The 23,080-nt window shown below is 46.5% G+C and overlaps 1 protein-coding gene across 4 annotated transcripts in view; it reads right to left on the reverse strand.

The window, feature by feature from the left end:
• Window positions 1–23,080, reverse strand: part of LOC142559716 (nuclear pore membrane glycoprotein 210-like) — a 248,521-nt gene that overhangs the window by 50,354 nt on the left and 175,087 nt on the right. Inside the window, exons 12-13 of one of the 4 annotated variants that reach the window (XM_075671286.1) lie at window positions 6,368–6,480; window positions 6,186–6,243 (exon numbers count right to left, since the gene is read on the reverse strand). The exons of the other annotated variants lie outside the window; for them this stretch is intronic. Coding sequence (XP_075527401.1) covers window positions 6,186–6,243; window positions 6,368–6,480 — 171 coding nt within the window. The remainder of the gene's footprint in view (window positions 1–6,185; window positions 6,244–6,367; window positions 6,481–23,080) is intronic. 4 annotated transcript variants of the gene reach the window in all.

Genomic DNA, 23,080 nt, shown 5'->3' on the forward strand with positions numbered 1-23,080 from the left:
ATCTGAGAACTTATTCAAGTAAGAACATGGATATACCATTTTTAAAATCACATATTTATGAACAAAAAGAGCCAAACATCAAGCACACATATGGCAAAATCAGAAGACAATTCTTCACTGGGTGCTAGTTCAACCACTGCACGTCGAAATGTATAAAAGCAGTTTAACCTGTGTAGCCTTCAGCACGCGACAGCAAAGAAGATTATCAGCAATACGCTTCATATATACGCTCCTGACACTGCCCAGGCGGCGCGTCCGAGCAGCGATCGTCAGCGCCTCTTGCGGCACCTTCCGTCAAAACTGACACTGACGGTCCACGCTACTCACGCTGCCCATGCGGATCTGCCAACGTAATCGCATGTTCATGCTTGTTTTGAAACGAACAAATGGCGCAAGTTTTGCTATGTGGTTTCAGACCAATCTCAAGATTACACGGTCGGATACGCCCTGCCATTCGTCGTAAAGGGGAAAAGCTCTACACTGCCGGGCACGTTCACAGCGTGAAAGGAGTCGCCGGTGAGACTGTGCTTGCGAAGTGTCACTCCCAGCAAGGCGAACACAACTGCAGCGTACCTCTGGCTTGAGTACACTCAACTATAATATTATGCTCTGATCAAGCAGCTCAATTGAGTGTGCAGGCATGGCTGAGCTTATTAAGCGTTAGGCATAGGTGTTCTTATCCAACCATTTGAGTTACCGCAGACAAAATGCGTCCTTCCATGCTGCTGTTGTGACACGCTTGCAAAGCCTCATTTGCCAGGGAGGATGGGCACCATATGTTTTAGAATTATTAAAAGGCTCTTTTAAACAACTTGCACAAAAATGTTACTAGACTGCTATGTTCTGCCAAGCAACTGCAGTACTTTGTTTACACTCTAAAACAAAATTACACCCTTTGGGTTGTATCTTGCCACACAACAATAAACGTCATCTGTCTTGTCCTGCGCTGCGAGCCAGGTACTTCCCAGTAACGAATGGCATGCACGTTATCAGCATGACATATCATTCCTGATAGGAAAGTAGCGGGCGCGGCGTTTTCAAGAAATGAAACACAAACAAGGCAGATGACGATTACCGTTGTGTGGCAGATATACACCCTAAGGGGGGCGGGGGCAGGGGGGGTGTACCTTTGTCTAAGAGTACACAACTGCCGAGGCACCGGCACGACCTTGAGCCGTTCCGGCCGCCAAGACTCGGGTGATCGTATTCGGCAACCTGGACCCAAGCAGAGTCACACAACGTGAAGTGCTCAGCGACTCGCGCAAGCCAGAACATCTGCAACCACGACGCAGTGCGCTTCGTACAGCAAAATAAATAGCTCTAAAAGATATGGACAATTTGCAAAAATATGTAAGTCGGCTGCCCCGCAAGACTCTTTCTCGACCAAAAACCTCAGTCTACTGACTACAATAATTTCTAGTGCGATTCCCCAGGAAGGAGCGCAAGCACAAAACCACGGCCGGCCAGGAAATCTGTACAGTCGGAGAGCAGGCAGCCTTAATTACAGTCTTTGACGCAGCAGTACCGCCGTCCCCACGCTATTTCTTCCTGGGCTGTTTTCGATGTCTTGCACATATGCCATTGTAAAACAGTGGTATGAGAACGTTTGCCCGCAGGACGGTGGCACACGTGGTTTAGAAGTTTCGAATCACACGCTGTAATAACAACAATACGTGCGCCAGCTAGATTCTACGTCATCGACTGAAGTTGTATCAGTACCAGAGTTGCGCTTTCGACACTACAGGTGGCACGGCCGTCGCCGGGAAACTCCACTGTCAGGAGCCTATAGTGTTTGGAGTCTTTGATTCAAACCGTAATACACTGTTAAAATAAAATTTTAGAGTTTACTTGTTTCGTTCAGAAAAAAGACAGTGTCTTGGTCATGCCGCCCCAGTTGACGGATAATCTTGCACCAGCTACATGTAGTCAAAGGAGAAAATAACCAAGTGAGAAAGACAGATGCATGGTGTGAAAGTGACGCTGTTGTATCAAGTAGCACAACTGCTTACTTAAAGGGACCCTGAAACGCTTTTGACGATTTTCTACAAACGCGTTGAGTCGTTAGAGTAGGTCCTTCTGATCATTAATTGACACATCTAAGTGCTCCGCGTAAAGCGTTTAATTTATTATAAGGTTTTAAATATGCACATCGCTGCCGATCGCAGCACACTGCTCGGCAGAATTTTAAGCCGCCCCTACCCATACGACCGAAATCACCCATACGACGTCAGTGGGGCGAGCTATCCGATTGGCTGACAAGGGCGCGTGATCGATAATTTTTCCAATTTTATGGTAAACAAATGATCTTCATAATAGTTGGAATGTTAGTTAATTTGTTTTTATGGAAAAAAAGTAACATAAAGAGAATGCACAAGAATAATTTTTCAGTACACTTAAGCACTTCCGGCACACAGCGTGTGTCGTCTGCTTGTGTTACAACGTACTCCATTTTGAAGAGAGCTCCGCGGTCAGAGTCGGTCTCTGTCTTTTCGCGAGCACTATGACTCGACTTTGTTGCCTTGTGGACTGCAAACGTAGCGACTGGCAATATGTCAAGCTGCGACATCGTGTCCTTCTGCAAGGCAGCGTACGAGCGAACTGGCTGCTGCGCATCGGACTGCCGCTATCCGATCGGCGCCAGGATTTGCGCGTTTGTGGCCGTCACTTTACACCGGAAGATTACTAACGCAATAGCGTTTCCCGAGTCCGGTATTAGGGAAAATGCAAGCGCAAGGGGACAGGCCGCTTGACTTTGCCGTAACGGGATGAGCCATGAGATGAGCAGAAGGGCAAATACGAATGGTCTGCACGGTGCAGCCACCTGGTGGCACAGAGCTCAACCATACACAGTAGCAGCAACGAAGTGTATTCTTCTTTGCTGCTGGTGTGTATTTTTCGCAGGAGTGTAATCATGAACACGTTGTTTTTATAAATGTTTAAAATGTTTTACACTTCGTTAGAGCAATATTAGCGCTTTGTTTGGCTGGTTAAGCTCTGCACTAACAAGTGTATGGACCGTGCAGACCGATCAGGCCGCTCACGTACGTCTACGCTAAAGTTCCTTCATCACCTTGAGTTTATGCCTACAGTCATTTGCCGAAATGACCAGCTTGCCTGTGGTTACCGGAATACAAGACACGTTCGGCGCTACGACAGAATGCTCGCAACGCACGCTGCTTTGATAGCTCTCGCTTGGGGTCGACGGCCAAGCGGCTAGCAGAGCGGTCTCGCGCGGGCGGGGGCGGGCTCCAAAACAACCGGAAGTGGACGATGTGACGGCGCATCGTGACGCTGAACCAGTGAAGGCGGAGCTTAGCCCCGCTCGCTCGGCGAACGAGTTGAGGAGGAAAAGCATGGCTAGGGAGGAGGGTAACTTCTAATCGCTTGTAGCTCCATTAATACGTAACGCTTCACGTAAATTGTGGTGCGAATGTTCTACTTAAGCTGTACCCTACGCGTCTACAAAATTTGTCCGAACCGTTTCAGGGGCCCTTTAATTCAGCTGCTTTACATGCCTCTGCATACAGACTGAGAAGTGCTACCTCTTCACCATCTGCTAGTAAAGCACTATTTGTTCACTGTGATCACCCACTCAAGGCAGTCACTTGGTGAAGTAGGGTCCTTCGCTACATGTAAGGACACCAACCCGAAACCATGCATAAGTCTTGTAAAATATTGTCATGTTTTGGGTACTGCAACTGTTCATCAGCAGCTGCATCACTACTGCCAACATGCAGACCATGCAATCCCCCAAGCACCTGCTCAACAAGAGTACAATAATGAAGAGTGGCAAATTGGGCTAGCTGGTTCATTAGGAAAACAAGAAGCTATTGCAAGAAAAAATAAAAGCTGTAGAATTTTGATGGCTCTGGCTTGTTTAATATATTCAAACATCAAAAAGCTGATTCTTACAGAACGCCAGAAAGCATGGTGCGCTGTTACCAACTTCTGTTTTTTAAAGCTATAACCTGTTACTACAAGACATTCATGTACCACGGCTGGAGACATACTGTTCATCGTTACCATGTCTTGAGCATGGGAATTAGTCTCTTTCATAAAGGTTTGGTATTGTCGATACAAAAATATTGTGGTCTATTTCCATAAACACACAAAGGCACATAACTTCGCAGGGTGTTACATAAACTAGTGGCTCCTCTCTTCTGACGCAGACTGAAAGGTGCTTTACATGGAGAATTTCAACAGGAAATAGTTTCTGGCAGTGCGGACTTATTCAAGAATTCGCTCCAGAAAGAATTCTACAAATGAGAAAAAATGCACCTGGGAAACTGACAAATGCACTGTTGTTAGTCTTTGTAGTCCGAGTGTACTAAAGAGAGTGGAATGTTTGTTGGTTGATGACCATTCAGTAATATTCAGTGACATTTGTTGAGTCACACCCACGGTTGTGGACTATAGCCTGTTTTTCACTTTCATCCAATTTCAGGCACAGCTTTCCATTGCCTAACAAAACTGTCTGATGACCAGCCCTCCTCTCCTGTACACCAAGAAAACTGACTGCTTCTGGTGAAAGATTTAAACTAGCTTTAGCTGCCCGCAACTTTCGAGCAAGTACATAACATTCAGATATTTGTAAAGGAACACCATTAGCTCTGCTGACCAGTTTCACAAGTCCATTTCTGCCTTCAAATACAAATGAAGAATGCAACCAAAGAGGTCCTAGTTTAGCCACACTTTTAGGAAGATGCAGCATTCAGTGTACATTGTATGTCATTGCACCCAATCCATACAAAGACTGTGCTCTCATAACAAACTCTGAGAGTGGATTGGATGATCTCATTATGTCACCTGAAGTGACGGTGTCCAGTAGAAATATATAGGTGCCCTCCACAAACTGAAATGTCTGACATTTTTATCTGGCAAACAGCCATGAAGACATGGTATTGAATAATGAAGAACCCACCACTTCCATTCACTAGCTTTCCTGATTGTGAAGTCTGATAACCTTCGTGGTGTATGTGTGAACAAATGTGTTGGGTTGATTGCCAATAACCTCCTTTTTGAAGAGGCTACACTTTGTTGTGAACCAATGGAATCATCTTTTCTCTTTTAAAGGGAAGCTGAAGAGTCTGTTGGATTCAATAAGACGCTCATATACGAATGCGGGAACCTTATAAACCATGTAGGTAAATTTTTTTTTTTCCAATTAGGAGCGACGTAATCGCTGGTTAAAATTGCGCTGTAGCTCCGCTCCCCGTCGAATGCCGCGCGCTGCTGCTGACGCTGACTATGCGAGCGGAGACCGGAAACCGCGGTGTTGTGACGTCAACACTAGTGTTCCGTTCCTTCGCAGCCTCCGCGACCGTGCCTGACCGTGCTTGTTTCTGCGTGCGTGCCATCGTAATTTGCTTCGATCGACCCTGCATTCCTTTGTTGGTGCGTCTGCGTGTATGTAGAGTGGTAGTCAACGTGCGCAGCATCAACTGAAGTGGTGGGCCGATCATGCCGGCTTTCTGTGCAGCCTACGGTTGCACAAACACCAGCGGCCACGACGATGTTGTCTTCCATTACTTCCCACAAGACAAGAAGCTTTTAACAAAGTGCTCAAGAACAACAGTGCTGTGCTCCAACCACTTCCGTGACGACTGTTATCACCAGAATTTATCATTAAAACATGCATTGGGTTTGCCAGTCAAGTCGGCTCGTCTAAGGCCCGGCGCAGTGCCGTCAATGTTCGCGTACACAAGGAGCTCGTCACCGCTGTCAAGGCCAGCTTTCGCGAAAAGAAGGACGCTTGAGGTAAGAACCTGACTGCGTGAACCATTGTTCAGTGTAGTTTAATACGTGTAAGCTAGTGATTGCTACAATGCTTTTTTCAGATAAATGGAGTTTGAGCTGGTGTACCGGTTTTTGGTAACAGTGAGGCGTTACGCCTGAATTAAATGGCGCTTGTACGAGAACGGTAGCAAACGGCACCGTACTAAAAAAGCGTTTCAAAGTTAGGCTTGTGCGCAGCTCTCCCATCATATCACATATCGAGACTGCGGCTACGCTATGTGAAATTCGCAACCGGAGACTGCGTACCGCACGTAATTCTACTCAGAAAGCTCATACGTATGAAGACGTGATACGTAGACGCGTTCGCTTGGTCCTATTTAAGTTCAAGCATTGTAGGATTCATGTGTAGTCCTCTGTGGCCAAAATATGTTAGAAAATTGGCGCGGCACCTTTTTCTTCGTCCTCAGAGCGCCGAGAAAGCGTTTGCCTCGAGAAGGCTTCCGGCTCCTGGCAAATAAAACAAAAAAACTTGCAGCATCGAGTGGCATATTTCAAAATAAAGATGAGGAAATCACTAGATCGGCGAAAGATCGGCGAGATCACTAGATCGCTTTGCAAAAAACATACTCACCAAAGAGCATTTCCAACACGAGGAGATCCCAAGACGTCGCTTTCGTTCGCGTCGAAAGCACTGCTCGCACCAGCATCGTTTGCTTCTTCGAGAGGCCGGCTCTTCGCAATGGGCTCGTACATGTAGGGAGTAACGCCGAACTCCTCAGAAAAACGCAGTCTCTCTAAATTTTCCATTACCGTCTCAGAAAAACAGCACCAAACTACCTGGCACCGCGCTTCATGTGTAGCGGCAGCGGTCGGTTCGGACGAACACTAGTGTTGACGTCACGAGGCGCCCGACCAATCACAGGCGGAAACGAGACGCGCGAGCTGGGCGTGTCCGCTGCTGCACTTTTCGTCGAAATAAAATATATTTGCGCTTTCTTTCGCTCAATTTCGATACGATATTCGAATTCAGAGGGTTAAAACCATTATGTACAGATGTTCACTCATTTTTTCTGGAAAACCTTTCAGCTGTTCTATTTAAGCTGTTGTATGGTGTATATTTGTTGTTTAGGCTTGTTCCAATAATTCTTCCTTTGCAAATCCTGGGCTTCATATTTGATTTATATGCATTGTCTTTTGTGATAATAAAAATACATTATTTCTGGCTCATCTTTTGGGCAATAGAGAAAGCTTGCTTCTCCTCGAAGCACATTACACCTATACAACACACATAGCTACTGACAGACTATAGATCTGGCACACTAATATTAATGCACTATTACACTAATAAAAAGAATACACTAGTAGACTTGTACAAGCAGAATAATGCAGATACATCCAGAATGGAACTAAAATGAATTTTATCAGAGTATCAGTTGTATTGTTTCATAATGCAATAGAAAAAACTGATAGAATTTTTATCAGTTTATCCTATAAGATTTTTTGCTGTGGATGTAATGGTGAAATTGGATCGGTGTGTGCACCTCAAGGAGATTTCCTGGGAGCGTGGCATTTCATATGGGAGTGTTTACAACATCATTCACGGGTCCTTAGGGTACTGGAAGGTTTCATGTTGGTGCCTAAGCAGTTGGATGACATGATGAAAGGCAAGCGATTGCTTTACTGAATCATCTGCAACGGTATGCTGAGGAAGGTGAAAGTTTCCTGGACTGCAATGTTACTGGCAATGAAACGTGGATACTGCATTTCATGCCGGAATCAAAGTAGCGGAGCATGATGTGGAAACATCGGGGTTCACCTGTGACAAAAAGATTGGCTGCAGCTTAGCTCAGCTAAGCATGGACATGCAAAGCGAAAGCTCGGTTTAGCCGGGCTAGGTCTTGGTTTCACTTGTTTGATCCTTGATTTAGCTGTAATTATTATACTTAGGTACACAACCATCGTTAAGCTAGGTATGACGGCTGTGCCTAGGTCGGTGGCTAGACATGACTGTGATTAGGCTTGGGTAGACACGCATTATTCGATGGTGCGATGCCTGTTGTGCCACAGGGAAAGCGCAAGTGCTAGACATGCAAACAGACGTCGTGAACATGCGCAGCGTCTAACCACAAACGAACAGGGCACAATTGCGGTCGCTGCACTAGTCTTGACGGTGCGATGCCTGCTGCATTGCAACCCTCTCCAATGAAGCAGCTCACCAGGCAATAACTGCGGGGTGGTCAGACGCCACTTGGCGCCGACGCCTCAAAGCCTCCCGCTCCCACGCAACGCTCAAAGACGGCCCGGCCTCGCTCTCATCCATGGCCAAGTTCGCACTGACTAGGCGAGCGCGGCGTTCCTCTTAACCAGGCGCGTCACGTGGTTAGGCGGCGACCCGGCATGTGCCTCCGGCATGATGCGTTTCCAAGGCTACGGAACAGCTGTGATCAAATGAAGGTCAAATTGACGGCGACGGTGAAACTTAGCTCGAAGCGGTTAGTAAAAATTCCATTCACTGCCATCTGTTGGGAAAGTGATGTTAATGGTCTTCTGGGACCGCTGAGGACTGCTCGTTCTGGATTTCATGCCATAAATTGCAACCATCAATGCCGACACTTATTGTTCCACAGAGTCACGTGTGCTGGCTGCCATCAGGCAATAATGCCAAGGGATTCTCGATGTGGACAACATGGTTGTCCTCCACAACAATGCAAGGCTGCATGTGGCAATTAGAACTGCCGACAAGCTCCAGTAATTTCCCTGGGAGAGTCTGGACCACCCACCATAGAGTCCGGACTTCACCCCTAATGATTTCCACGTTTTCGGTCCACTGAAGTTCCTGGCAGGACAGCGATTCATGTGCAACGATGAAGCCAAGATAGCAGTTCACGACGGTGGTTCCACAGTCAGCCGGATTAATTCTACCACAGGCGCGTCTCAAATTTAGTGCTGTGATGGGACAAATGTCTAATACCCCTGTCCCACGGGCACCCATGAACTCCGTTGAGCATGAAACTCCCTAATGGAGATTAACGGCAACAGGGTTTCGGCCGTGCTACCGGCACTGGGCGAGCGTTCGACGGGCACTGTGCAAGACAGAAACAACGCTGCTGCGCTTACTTCCACATGCAAGGGTTCACATATGCAGCCGCCGTTAAAGGAACTATAGGTAGTTTTTCTTTAATGCCGCGTGGTAATCCAATAAAATCCCAGCGAGAAAGTGCGCTGTATGTTACCGCAAGGGTTTTGTTTTCCAAGCATAGCGAAGTTAAAAGTGATGCTGGCCACACTGCTCTCTTGCTTTCGTGCATGGTAGAGTGTACTAGAACACGGTATAGTGCGTGGTCAGCATGGGCACTTGGGTTACATTGTTCGACCGGCACCTTAAAACAAATAAAACGGTGCCTTAGAACCGGGACCTTAAAACAAATTAAAAACTCACAGTACATTTCGTACACCACCCTGTGGGGATTGAGGTGCCTTGCTGCATCTCATCCTCCAGCTTGCGCGCTAGAGCTAATTTCTTGCGAAAACCCTGATTCTCCCTCCCAGGGTCGAATCGCTGCGCAAGCGTCACTGGGACACACCCTGATTGGCCTCTCGAGTGGTGGCCTCCGGGCGCCCATTCCACCTGAGCTCTCTTCCGTTGAGCGCTTTATCGCCACTGCAGATGCTCACAGGCCCGCAATGAGTTGGTTACATGGGGCCTTTGCTCCCGTGGCTTCTCGTTCTCATGCTTCGTGGACTGCTTCCTAACTTAGTTAGCCCTAGATGGGTGTACTCGATCAGCTTTGCAGTGAGCCTTTGCCTGTGAGCGCTGCAACTGTCGCACTGTGCTGTATCTTGGGTGAATAAAGCTGTGTTGGCAATCTGGCTAAAGCCTTCTCTGCGCCGTGTCAAAGAGACGACGAACCCTGCCGTATGCCTCTGTGTGTTGCAGAGTGCAGGAACGTCGTGCTCTTTCCTGACTGTGGATCGTAGGGTAACTCTTGTGCATTCTCATCTCCCCAACCCAAGGCAAAAAAATATATATATTGTAGCGAATAAGACAGGCATGTGCTTCAGGCGCATTGTTAATGCCTCGCTCGAGAACAGAGCGAGCGCACTCGGTGCCCGACGCTTGATCAACAGACCTGCCTGTGTATCGTGCAACATTACGGCTTGTTAATTAAAATGCCTTACATATTTGGTGGAAGTTGCTAGGTTTTTCCCAACCCTGGAACTCTGCAGTCGGAAGTTGCCACCCATCATGCCTGAAGACGAAAGCCAAACACCACCACCGGCCTCGCCCACACTTCTCTGTTCAGGATCACTGTGTCAACGGGATCCAGCCATCTTGAGTGGTTCCGACGAAAACGATGTCGAAAACTAGCTCTCATCCTATGAATGCGCGAGTGCCCACAACAAATGGGACGATGCTCACAAGTTGAACAATGCGGTCTTCTACCTATAGGGTGTCGCGAAGGTGTGGTTCCACAACCACGAATCCGACCTTCTCACCTGGTCAGACTTCATGACAAGCTTCACACAAGTTTTAGTTAGGCCTGCGGTGCAAAAGCTTCGTACCGAAGAGCGCTCGCACAACCGTTCCCAGCAGCCCATTGAGAACTTTACCAACTACATAGAAGACGTCATCTGTCAGATAGGCAGACAGATGCTCATTGTCTCATGAACAAGAATGATCCTTTTTAATGTACCTTCGTGAAATATATACTCATTCAGAATGATCACATGGCTTCTGTGAGAATTTGCATTAAAAAAAATGAAAGCATAGCGCTTAGCGCGTGTCAGTGGCACAAGCGCGCACAAAGTGTATCTGGATGACATCAGGTCATCAACCTTTGCAAGTGCGTCAATACAATGACCGAATCCGATAAGATCCGTCATATTTTGAAGGGCATCGAAGATGACACCTTTCAAATGCTCTAAATGCTCCCATCGAAAAACCCGCAGACCATCATCGAAGTTGCAGATCTTTGCCAGAGTTATGATGAACTCCACAGGCAGTGCCTCCTGACCCGGCATTCTTCCATGCAGGATATCTCTGTTTTGAGCTTAACTGCAGTTCCCGACCACGGCCCCCTGCTCTGTGAGATCAAAGAGCTCATCCATTCCATTCCATTCCTTTATTTCAGCATTCATCTTTAAATGTACAAATGCTAGGACAGGAGCAAAAAGCCGCTATTTTAAGCGGCTTGACAAAGGCCCCTGCCCCTACAGTATTTGGCAGCAGACAGTTTGTGAACACTTTTCACGCAACAATACACCGATACATGAAATATATTTTGAAAAACATTGCTAAGGGCATGATAACATGCGTTTTTGAAAACACATTATAACCAACATTTTTTTTTTTCCAGCAATACACGCCTTTTCTTAACAGAAAAAAATACAGATTTATGTAACGTGGTGGAACAATACATTTTTCCAGGTACATAACAATATATGAAAGCACTTTCACATACAAGACAAATACAGAATAATTCTACACTCAAGTTACAATCAATAAAAGGAAATGCATATACAACATACACTAATCTAAATGAAATGAAATATTCTTTCTAATGAAATATTCTTTCAAAATTCGACGTGAAACAGTCCTAAGATCAATGTTTTCTTTTTCAAGACTGTTCAGTAATACCGATATTCGGCACGATAGTCGGTCCTTTCCATGATTAGTTCGTGAAAAAGGCACGGCCCAAGTTTCTTGCTCGCGAATGTCGTATGTGAGGGGATGAGGTTTGCTTAGATTACAAAGATCAGTAAATCCCGTGTGGCCTCGTTTTACGCTTTCTTTATATTTCATAGCAAGATTAAACTGATAATTGTAATGAAATGGAAGAACATGAAACTTAGAAAAGAATGTACTTGTATGACTGCCGTAAGAAATACAAGCAACATGGTGCAGTGCTTTTTTTTGTAAAAGAGATAATGTCTGAATATATATTTGTTGACGTTGTCCCCCATACAAGACAACAATAGTTTGCATGAGAAATAAATATGGTGTTATACAGCAATAGCCATAGTTTTAACGGAAGAACATCTCGAAGCCTACAGAGTGCACCGCATGCCTTTGCCATACTTGTTGCCACGCGTTCCACGTTTTTATCCCACCTTAAATGCTGATCAAAAATCACTCCCAGTGTTTTCACGTCCGCGGTGAAGTCAATTCGTTCTGAACGATAGAATATGTTTAGATTACGATTTACATATTTTTGGGCGGGTGCAAAAAGAACAGCTTTGGTTTTTCTAGAGTTAATCTGTAAAGAATTTGCTTTGCTCCACAAATATAGTTTATCAAGGACGGTGTTGCTAGTTGTGATAAGTTATCAGCATTGCATGATTTGAAGAAGAGACTGGTGTCATCTGCGTATATTATATAGTGTGGTAGGTTACTGATGTTTGTTAAATCATTTATATAGATGTTGAACAGTATAGGTCCTAATATGCTCCCTTGGGAACACCAGCTCCTAAATTCAGGGGGTCTGAGTGTTCTCCTGAGATGTAAACGCATCATTTCCTATGGGTTAAGTATGACTTTAGGATGTCCAGGGGTAATTTACGGAATCCATAATGTTCGAGTTTCTTTAGTAGAGTAATATGATTGATCCTGTCAAATGTTTTGGAAAAATCGATAAATACACCTAACGTTAATTTTTTCTCTTCATAGTCGTACAAGATTAAATCCTTCTGTGTTAGCAGAGCTAATTCAGTCGATCGGCCCTTACGAAACCCAAATTGATGCGGCAATAAAAATTGATATTTTTCACAAAACGACATAACCCTTTTACAGATAACCTTCTCTACGCGTTTTGATATGACAGGGAGCACTGACACCGGCCGATAATTTGACATGTCATTTCTGTCCCCTGATTTGAACAGAGCAGTAACCCTTGCCTGTTGCATTTTTTTAGGGAAAGCACCACTAAACAAGCAAACATTGAATACGTGGGTGAAAGCGGGCACTAACAAGTCTATTGCAAATTTAATTGGTTTAATCTGGAGACCATCGATGTCACGTGCCTTACTGTTCTTTAAGGATATAAAAGCAGAGTAAACCTCGTCCGGTGTCGTAGGCTAAAAAACGCTGTATTTACGCTAGGCGCACCCAAAAAATTGAGAGTGTCTATATGGTGAGCGCTAATAACTAAATTTGTAAAGTGTTCATTGAGACGATTTGCTAGTTCTATACCCTTTAGCTGTTTCCCATTCTCTGTAATCTCGAGCTTTTCATAACGACTTCTCTCGCGATTTAGGAGCTTATTAAGCGCACGCCAAACTAGGTCGCCTTTGGTATCAGCATTACTAAATAGCTTTTCCAGATACTCTTTTTTTGTATCTCAAAGAAACTTAGTTACGAAGTTTCGGTATTTCTTAAATGCAAAAAGATCATCCGGGCTTCTAGACTGCACAAAGTGAGAGTACAAATGGTTTTTTTTACGAATTAGCTTTTTACACACTCACTTGTTAACCAAGGTTTTCGTATCTTTCTAGATGTTTTTACCTTTTTTAGTTTAAAACAACTAGTGTATGTATTTTTAATGATATGCATGAGCGTATCGTAGGCCGTATCAGCATCGTTACACTCGAATACGGGTGCCCAGTTTACACTTCGAAGTTGGTTTCGAAAGTCATTCATTGTTTTTGGATTTATTTCTTGCATGACGAAAGATTTAAATTGGTTTCGGCTTGCCTTAAGTTTGTTAATTTGTTTAGAAAACATGTATATCCGCAAGTGATAACCTAAGTCGGCGGCAATGATACCAGCATTGAAATCTGGCATTGGGCTGTTCGTAATAAATAAGTCGATAAGGGATTTAGACAGGCATGTGACTCGAGTGGGTGTTTTTATCACGTTCACACAACCGAAAGAATCAAGGAGTAACATCAGGTTGCGGCAAACTGTATTCGATTGCAGTAAGTTTATGTCACAGTCACTGCCTATGTTTATGCACAGTCTATTCTGTTAAGTATAACACAGTAATTGTTCTAAAAAGACAGGAAATCTTTCACTATTACCATCAGGTGGTCGACACAAAACAGCGAAAACATAGGATCCACATCGTATCGTAAGCACTTCATAGTCTGGCGTGGTTTTTGAGAGATCTGCAATCAAGTCACATGAAAGCCTTTCTGACACCATCTGCATCACACCTTCGCCACCGCGGTTTGGTCTATTTAGAAAGAAGCTTTGGTATCCGGGCAAGGAAATGACATCATCTTCTGAGTTGTACAATGTCTCACTTATCATTATTATGTCAAACCTGAATGTGAATTCGTTAAGAAATGGTTCTATCTGATCGTGTTTATTACGGGCAGACTGAACATAAAAATGCAAAAAGGTAAGAGAGTCGGCGTAACCAGGACGAACAAGGTTGTGTGGCCCGATCATAGCAAAATAGGATACAAAAAGTGTTCGTTGCTAATCGCCACTAGCAGATTTTAGCTAGGTCTGCCTCGCATGTAACTTTAACAACACTAGACCCTTCCGTTTTTCGCGCGAATACTTTTCCGTCCCTCACCCATACAAAGCACTATTTCATTTCCTTTTTCTTTGCCACAGCCATGCCAAACAGTTGCTTTAGTTGAGGGCACAAATGCTCGTTCACGAAGACAGACTGCTTGGAAGAAAAATTGATGTCTTCTGAGGTGATCTTTGCTTTTCGTGCTTTTTTGATCACAGCATCACGTTTCGACCGACGATTGAAAGACACTACTATGTTCTTATCAGTATCAGAATTCCGCACAGGAACGCGATGGCACGCATCAATATCTTGCTCAGTTATCGGCACGCCAAGCACTTCCCTGACCTTTTGCAGAACGTTTCCAAGGTTCTCATTCTGCAAGCAAGGAACACCTTTCACCTCAATGTTCCTATTTCTTGAATATTGATCCTGTGTCACTATCTTTAGTGAGTTCTGACACACTTCCTTTCTCAGCTGCTCAACCTGTTGCAGAAGAGGCTCCTGTGCTGCTTTTAGGCCGGCATTTTCCTTTCTAAGTGCTTCACATTCTATTTTCAGAGACTCATACTGTTCACTAGTGAATTCTACACTCTGCCTGAGCTCTCGAAGTTCCTTACGGAACTCGCGTTTGAGATCCGCAATTTCCCGTTTAAGTTTGTGATTTCCCATTTTGAGCAACTGCAGAAACACACGGCAAACACGCAAAAGTACGAGTACCTCAGACAAAAGTTGGCAGCAGGGCAGCAGAGCAGAAAAGCAGACTATAAGCAATACAAAAAAGATGATTTCCAACCTGCAGGATAGACGAAACGTAAATGTCAGCTCCTGCTGCTGCCTCTGCTGCCAAATGATGGCGAAGGGCCAGCAATGCTCCTTATAAAGGGCTTGCAGAGCAACCGGCGTGACGTAGATCCACGTGGTTCCCGCAATCAGGTGTAGGCAGTCCAGGCAGTCCAGGCAGGCAGCGATGCAGCCGCTGGGTGCAGTTGCACTCAAGGTTTAGATGCAACCGCCCACCGTCTTCTTGAAGGTCGTTGAGCGTCTGCAGAAATCTGCAGAATAGACGAAACGTAAGTGTCGGCTCCTGCTGCTGCCTCTGCTGCCAAATGATGGCGAAGGGCCAGCAATGCTCCTAATAAAGGGCTTGCAGAGCAACTGACGTGACGTAGATCCACGTGGCTCCCGCAATCAGGCGTAGGCAGTCCAGGCAGTCCAGGCAGGCAGCGATGCAGCCGCTGGGTGCAGTTGCGCTCAAGGTTACGATGCAACCGCCCACCATCTTCTTGAAGGTCTATGAGCGTCTGCAGAAATCTGCAGAATAGACTAAATGTAAGTGTCGGCTCCTGCTGCTGCCCTGGTGCCAAAGTCGCTCGGCAGCTGTCTCTATTCACTGCCGTTCCAAGCTCTACGCCACATTTGACTCCAAACCTGCGACAAATGATACAGGAGCAAGTATCTGAGGCTATTTCGTCCCCGCATGCACCGCCGCCAGCACCTGCACCTGTAACATACGCTGAAGTTGTAGCGCGAACCGTGCCACCGACGTTATCGCCACCACAACCCGCTGTACTATCACGCTCGCCAGCGTTTCCCACCAGGATACGAGCCAACACTGGACTATGGCGCATGCCTGAATACCGCCCAATATGCTTCTACTGCAGCATGCCTAGTCATGTGGCACGGTTCTGTCGCCGTCGTTCATGGCTTCCCTGAGCTGACCAACCTGTGCCACCATACACCCCTCCAATTCCGTTCTCGTCGCCTCGTGAATCACACCCGACTTCTCTATGCACCGCCAACCCTGCCCACGAGCGCCACTCGCCATCTCTCTGACGCAGTTCCTTTTCGCCAATGTGTCGTCGTCCGACTCCTACTGAACAGGAAAACTAGTCGTCGCAGTTCCCAAGACAAGAAGTGCGTCTGTGTCGAACAGCACAAGGCCTCGCTATTCTCTAAAGAACATTAGAAGTAACTGTAGATGGAATCATTGCACTTGCGCTTGTCGACACGGGAGCTGCCGTTTCAGTAATTACCGAAGAACTTTGTCGCTCACTCAGAAAAGTAATGACACCCTTGTCTCCCCTGTCGCCCCGTACAGCAAGCGCACAGCACCTTACCGCTGTTGCTACACGCACTACCCACATCACCATTAGAGGACTCATGTACACAGTCGAATTTGCTGTTCTGTCTTCATGCTCATACGACACCATCTTGGGGTGAGACTTCCTTTCCGATCACAAGGCCGTCATTGAGCACTCTCGCGCCAAAGTCGAATTTTCGCCGCTTCCTGACATCCAACTTGATGGTGCTGATGATTCCGGCACCAAGCTGGTCGTTGCTGACGACAATGCGATACCTCCGTACTAATCTGTGACTGCAACTGCACGCTCCAACGGTGTTACAGGTACGACTGCTCTTTTTACACTGTCGCATATTATTGTGCATCGACGATGTTCTCTTCCCTTGACTGTCCTAACTGTCAATGGGAGCTTCACTGATATGCTTGTCTCCAACGATTATGCCTCACCCCTCACTATGCGTCACGGTGAGTATCTTGGATGTATTGAGCACATCGACTCTATGACCATCTTCGATGCCCCTCTTCATGGCACCTGCTCCGAGATCAGTACATTGGCTTGTAGCCCTGCTTGCCCTGTTTCCACCGGACGTCTTCGACAGTTCTATGGATATCAACCTGAGCCCCACAAAATTTTCCCAGCTTCTCAACCTGCTTCGCAAGTACACCTCTACATTCGATTATCAACAAGCGACTCTGGGCCGCACAGCGATGGTGTATCACGAGATCAATATGGGCGCCCACACGCTGCTGCGCCAGCGACCTTATCGTGTGTCACCCACAGAGTATTGGTAGAACATCGCACGCGAAATGCGAAGGTTGTGGGTTCGGCTCCCATCTGCGGCAAGTTGTTTTTTCATCCACTTTAATTTCCACTAATTGATCGTTTCTTTATTTCATTTATTCAGCACAAGTAATTTCCCCATTGTTTCCTTGGTGTCAGTGTTTGTTGGCTTCTCATGGTATGACTAATAAAAATCGGGCCCCTCGGTTAACCCCCTTTCTTCTCGTTTATTACTTAACGAGGGTCTCGAATCCGGCAACATTGATGCCTTCAGGTAGCATACGTGGGTTTATTGACCAGTTGCCTTCACCCAAAAGATCACGTTCTCGTGACGCCTGCGGCAAAAACAACGTTCCACGTCCGCCGCCAAGGTCTATGAGTGGTGGCGCTGGCTAACACTCCCAAAGTTCTACTAGTACACATAAATATCTAAGAAAGTGGATGGGAAAACGCCGCCACGGTAGCTTAATTGGTAGAGTATCGCACGCGAAATGCGAAGGTTGTGGGTTCGGCTCCCACCTGCGGCAAGTTGTTTTTTCATCCACTTTAATTTCCACTACTAATTGATCGTTTCTTTATTTCATTTATTCAGCACAAGTAATTTCCCCTATGTTGTCCTTGGTGTGAGTGTTTGTTGGCTGCTCATGATATGACCCACAGAGTACCGTGCTATTGAAGACAAAGTCAGTGATATGCTTCAGCGCAGAGTTTTCCAACGTTCTAACAGTCCCTGGGCGTCCCCTGTAGTCACTGTGAAGAAATAGGATGGGTCCAGCCGGTTTTGCTTGGACTACCGCCATCTTAACAAGATAATGTGCAGAGATGTATATCCTTTGCCGTGCAATAACGATGTCCTCAATTTTTTGCAAGGCGTGGAGTACTTTTCCTCACTCAATTTACGTTCTGGCTATTGGCAAGTGCCCATGGCACCAGCCGATCGCCCAAAAACAGCTTTTGTAACACCAGCCGGCCTGTATGAATTTAGCGTCATACCATTTGGTCTTTGCAATGCGCCTGCTACTTTTGAACGGATGATGGACAATCTCCTCCGTGATCTAAAATGTAAAAATGTGCTTAAGTTACCTTGATGACGTGGTCCGTCTTTGTTTCTGACTTTGCCTCTCACCTGTGCCGTATCGAGCAGGCCTTGCAGTGCTTTACTAACGCAGGCCTCTAACTCAATATGAAGAAATGTCGCTTTGGAGCCAAGCAACTAACGATACTCAGACAGGTGGTTTGCAAAGATGACATTTTACCCGATGCTTCTAGACTTTGCACTGTCACCGATTTCCCGAAACCAACAACTCCGAAGAAATTTTGAAGCTTCATTGGGCTCTGCTCATACTTTTGTTGTTTTATTAGGAATATTGCTTCTATCATTGCTCCGTTAACCCAATTTCTGCGAGCTGACACCGGCCTTTCTACCTAGTCCCCATCTTGTGATGACGCGTTTACAACATTGCGCTGTCTGCTCACATCGCCACCCGTACAGTGCCATTTCGATCCAATGGCTCCCACAGAAGTTTACACGGATGCCAGCAGCATAGAACTTGGTGCTATCCTCACTCAGCGCGAAAGTGGATACGGCGAATACATGGTAGGCTATGCCAGCAGGACACTAACTAAGGCCGAATGTAATTACTCCAAAACTGAAAATGAGTGCTTAGCTGTCATTTGGGCCCTTGGAAAATTTCAACCATACCTGCACAGCCGTCCTTTCGATGTCGTTAACTACCATCGCACCTATGTTGGCTGTCGACATTCAAAGACCCATCTATCGGTCTGGCCGCAAACACACCGACGCGGATGCTCTCTCTCGTTCCCTCACGTCAAGTGACAGGACTTGCCTTTCTGCCATCGACTTGGTGTTTTCGTCACCAGCGCTCATCGATATGGCTGCGGAGCAGCGCAAAGTTCTGTGGATTGCAGCTCTTTTGGATTGCCTATCTGACCCCCCGGCAACTCACCCTTGCCGTGCTCTCTGCCGTCAATCTTCTCATTTAACAGTACGGGATGGACTGCTTTATTGCCGCAACTACGCTTCAAACAGTTGTAAGTGGTTGTTCATCGTCCCTCTGCACCTCCGCACAGATGTGTGCTTCGCTTTCCATGCAGACCCACAATGCGCCCACACTGGCCTCTTCAAAACATACACCAGGCTCCGCTTGCACTTTTATTAGCATGGGATGAACAGTTTTCTGCGGAAGTACATCCGCTCATGTTCACAATGCCAACGCCGCAAGTCTCCTGCTTGCCACCCTTGTGGTCCCTAGCAGCCAATCCTATGCCCCCCTCAACCATTCCAACACGTCGGAATCGACCTCTACAGCCCTCTACCCTGTACAGTTGCTGAGAATCAGTGGATTGTTGTTGCCATAGATCACCTCATGCGTTATGGAAAAACAGCTGCGCTGCCAACCACCACAGCCCATGATGTTGCGTCCTTTCTCTTGCAACACTTTGTACTTTGCCATGATGCACCCAGGGAACTTCTCAGCGACAGAGGACGTGTCTTCCTTTCCAAGGTAGTTAACGCACTTGTTACTGCATGGCATACTATCCATCGCACCACTATTGTCTATCACCCGCGGGCTAATGGCATGACTGAGCGATTCAATTGCACTTTCGGTGATATGCTATCCAGGGGCCGTATTCTGTAGCGGTTCGCTTTGGAACCGGTTCGGTCTGGCTGTTGCCATTGGTCGGCACTTCGTTGTCGTCATCCCTGGTGGGCGGGACGACAAATTTTGTTGACGTCACACAGGTTGCCAATCATCTGGAAAGGAACCGGTTCCCTGCTACGAGAGGAACCGCGGAGAAGTGGTTCGCTCGAGGGCTGCGCGCGGTGGCGAGCATGATGTCGAGGGTTGCTAGGGCAACCGTGGCTGCCGGCTAGTCTCGTGCCAGCTGCAAGCCGGCACCTAGATGATACGAGACAGAGAAGGCAATGGCGGCTCCTTTGGTTGTTCTGGCGAGCGCTGAAAGACAACGACGCAACGTGAGGCAATGACGCGACACGTTTGGCATGGCCGAAGAAGAGTTTCGAAGGCATTTTAGGCTCTCCAAAGACATAGTGCGACATCTTTGCGATGAGCTGGAAGAACATCTCGGACCTCAAAGATTTCGTGGTGTCGACACTACGATGAAAGTGCTGTGCGCGCGGTGGTTTTTTGCCACCGGGAGCTTTCCAGTGCATCGGGAATGAAGAAGCGATTGCACTGTCGCAGCCTTCGGTCAGCCGGATCATCACAGCCGTCGCCAAGGCCATTAAAGTTGTGGGCAAAGAAAAAGGATGGGTTAGATTCCCATCCACGGCGCAACAGAAAGCCGCCGTCAGCTGCTGGCCCAACACACACGACGCCTTTGCTAGGTAAGGATGCTCCTCGACAAATGAAACGAGTATTTCGCACTGCCTCGCTGAAACATGAGGACCCAGCTGCCTGTTTTTGTGCGACGACATCGTTTCGATTTCGGCGCGCGAACAAGTCCAAAACGTGAACAAAGCGAGGCAAGTTGTTTGCATAACGTATGGCACACCACTTAGCGACTAAATAAGAAAACAACACAAATAAAATTACAACTCACAGTAGCCGTCTGCGCCGCAAGCCCACATTTACTACTGAAAATTATATTTGCAAGTATTCTATACAAACACGTTTTTTATCAAACCAGCAACATCCTTCAATTGCTATACCGTCTCCCAAGTACAAACAAAAATGATGACGTGATCTTCCGGCAGACCACCGCTTGTTGATTGGTTCCCCTCACGCCGCCCCGTTCCACTTTTTCTCTGAGTGAAGTAATCCAGACGTAACAGCCAGACCGAACTGGTTCCAAAGAGAACTGCTACAGAATACGGCCCCAGGTACATTGCGTCCAACCACACCAACTGGGACCTCATTTTACCTTACGTGACCTACACATACAACACTGCCTCACAGGCTACGACAGGCTTTTCCCCATTCGTCCTCGTATATGGTCGTGAAGCTTCCTGCACCTTCGACACGATTCTCCCCTACCGACCTGACCCATCGGAGCGCATGCCACTGTCTGAAGCTTCCAGATATGCCGAGGAATGCTGCCAGCTAGCCGCTCTTTTATGACTGAAGACCAATGGTAGCAAAAGTTCCGTCACGACGACGACCGACCCACCAGCTCCATATTAACCAGACTCCTTAGTCTGTCTCTGGATCCCTTCCACCATTCCCGGTCTTTCCTCTAAACTCCTAGCCAAGTACCACGGTCCCTACTGTGTCGTGCAACAGCCGCCTCCTGTCAATTACCTTGTCGAGCCTCTCACGCTGTCCGCTGACTTAAGACGCTGTGGAAGTGAGACGGTGCACGTGCAGTGACTCAAACCTTACTATGACCCTCGCTCTTAGCTCCTAAGCCTCGACCAACGCCTCGCTCGAAAACAGAGCTTGCTCGCTCAGTGCCCGACGCTTGATCAACAGACCTGTGTATTGTGACACATTCTAGCTTGTTAATTAGACCCCCTTACAATATATTAAACAATAATGCTAAAATTTGTAGGTGAGTCAGTTACAACGATTTTATTAGGGATATGAACTGTGCTTTGCACAAAGGCTGATAAACCAGTTCCATTGAACATGTGGGCTTTCTTGACTGTTAACAGGTGCTTGCGCGGCAAGGAAAAAAAATTACTTATGTTTCACATTTCAAGACAATAGCAAAGCAAGAAATGGAACATCAACATGAAATTTGAGGCTTTTGTTTTGGCTAGGGTGGGTGAACACAACAGTCAGAGCTGGCACACTGTGAGGTCACTGGTACAGAGGACAGTTCAGCAGGTGGTCTCACTTTCAGCTTTGCCTCTTCTGTTCTCACTGCTTATACAGTGCATGTGCCTGAGATGCTCACCAGATGACCACTGCTGGTCTGAGCACATTGAACCCCCATAGGGTGCCGTGTCCGTGCCCGCTCCACTCCGTGTATTGACACACCACTGCGCACACATGTGCTGTGGTGTGTGTGGTGTGCTGTGGATTCTTCTTAGGGACTTATTTCTAAAAAAATTTACTGCAATTTTTCTAGGGTGACCTTAAAGCGAGAAAAAATATTTTGCGTTGGTATATAGGTACTCTTCATTCATGAATAACAATAAAAAATGAAATAAACTTATAAGGGTTATAAATTTGATGCATTTTTATACACATAGTTCAAGGCCTTAAAAATGCACACACGAGAATATTTTGCAGGACTCAAATGTTCCTGCCCTTACACTAACATGTACATCCATAGCGTAATCGAACTGCGTAGGTGCGCGCACTCAAGAAATATGTGTGGTTCTGTGCCCGTCAAAAAAGCATGTGTGACAAACTTCCGCTAATCTTAATCTTATCGCCAACCAGAGGCAATTAGCATTCGCGAGTGTCAAAAAAAGAAAAAAAGAAAGCAACGGAAACGCATGCACGGTGGCATCCTTCCTATGTGCACCCCTGTGAGAACTAAACGAGCGAGAAAGAGGCAGATGCCCTATGAGCGATTAGTAACGAGTTAGCCATCAGTTTTGCAAATGCAAGAAACCGACACCACCCGCGGAACAAAAGCCAAACCGCCGCCCGCCCGTGCGTGCACCAATGCGCCAGCGTTAGCATATAGAGGCGTGGGAGCAACCTAGTTCTAAAACAAACCATGCAACGAAAATAAAGAGAGGGAGGCACGCGAAAAAAATTCCCTGAATTCCCACATATAGTGGCAGCACATGACAGAAATGAAAAAGTTAGGAAATTGGCGCGCTTTTTAAACGTACAGACAGCGCCGTAAATATACGGCATCGACCATTTTGGGACTTGTTTGTGGCGCCGTATATTTACGTCATTGACCCTCAAAGGGTTAGTAAGTGCTTTTTTGTGCAACTGTGACGGGCGAAAACATATTGCGAAACGAAACTAACAAAAAGAAAGTGCCTCCATGAACTACAATCACTGGCAGGAAAACAGGTTTAACTACTGGGCAACAATTAAAATACGGGAAATGTTGTTTGTTTCATGTTGATGT

The sequence above is a fragment of the Dermacentor variabilis genome, chromosome 10 (assembly GCF_050947875.1).
Source record: "Dermacentor variabilis isolate Ectoservices chromosome 10, ASM5094787v1, whole genome shotgun sequence".
NCBI classification, from domain to species: Eukaryota; Metazoa; Arthropoda; class Arachnida; order Ixodida; family Ixodidae; genus Dermacentor; species Dermacentor variabilis.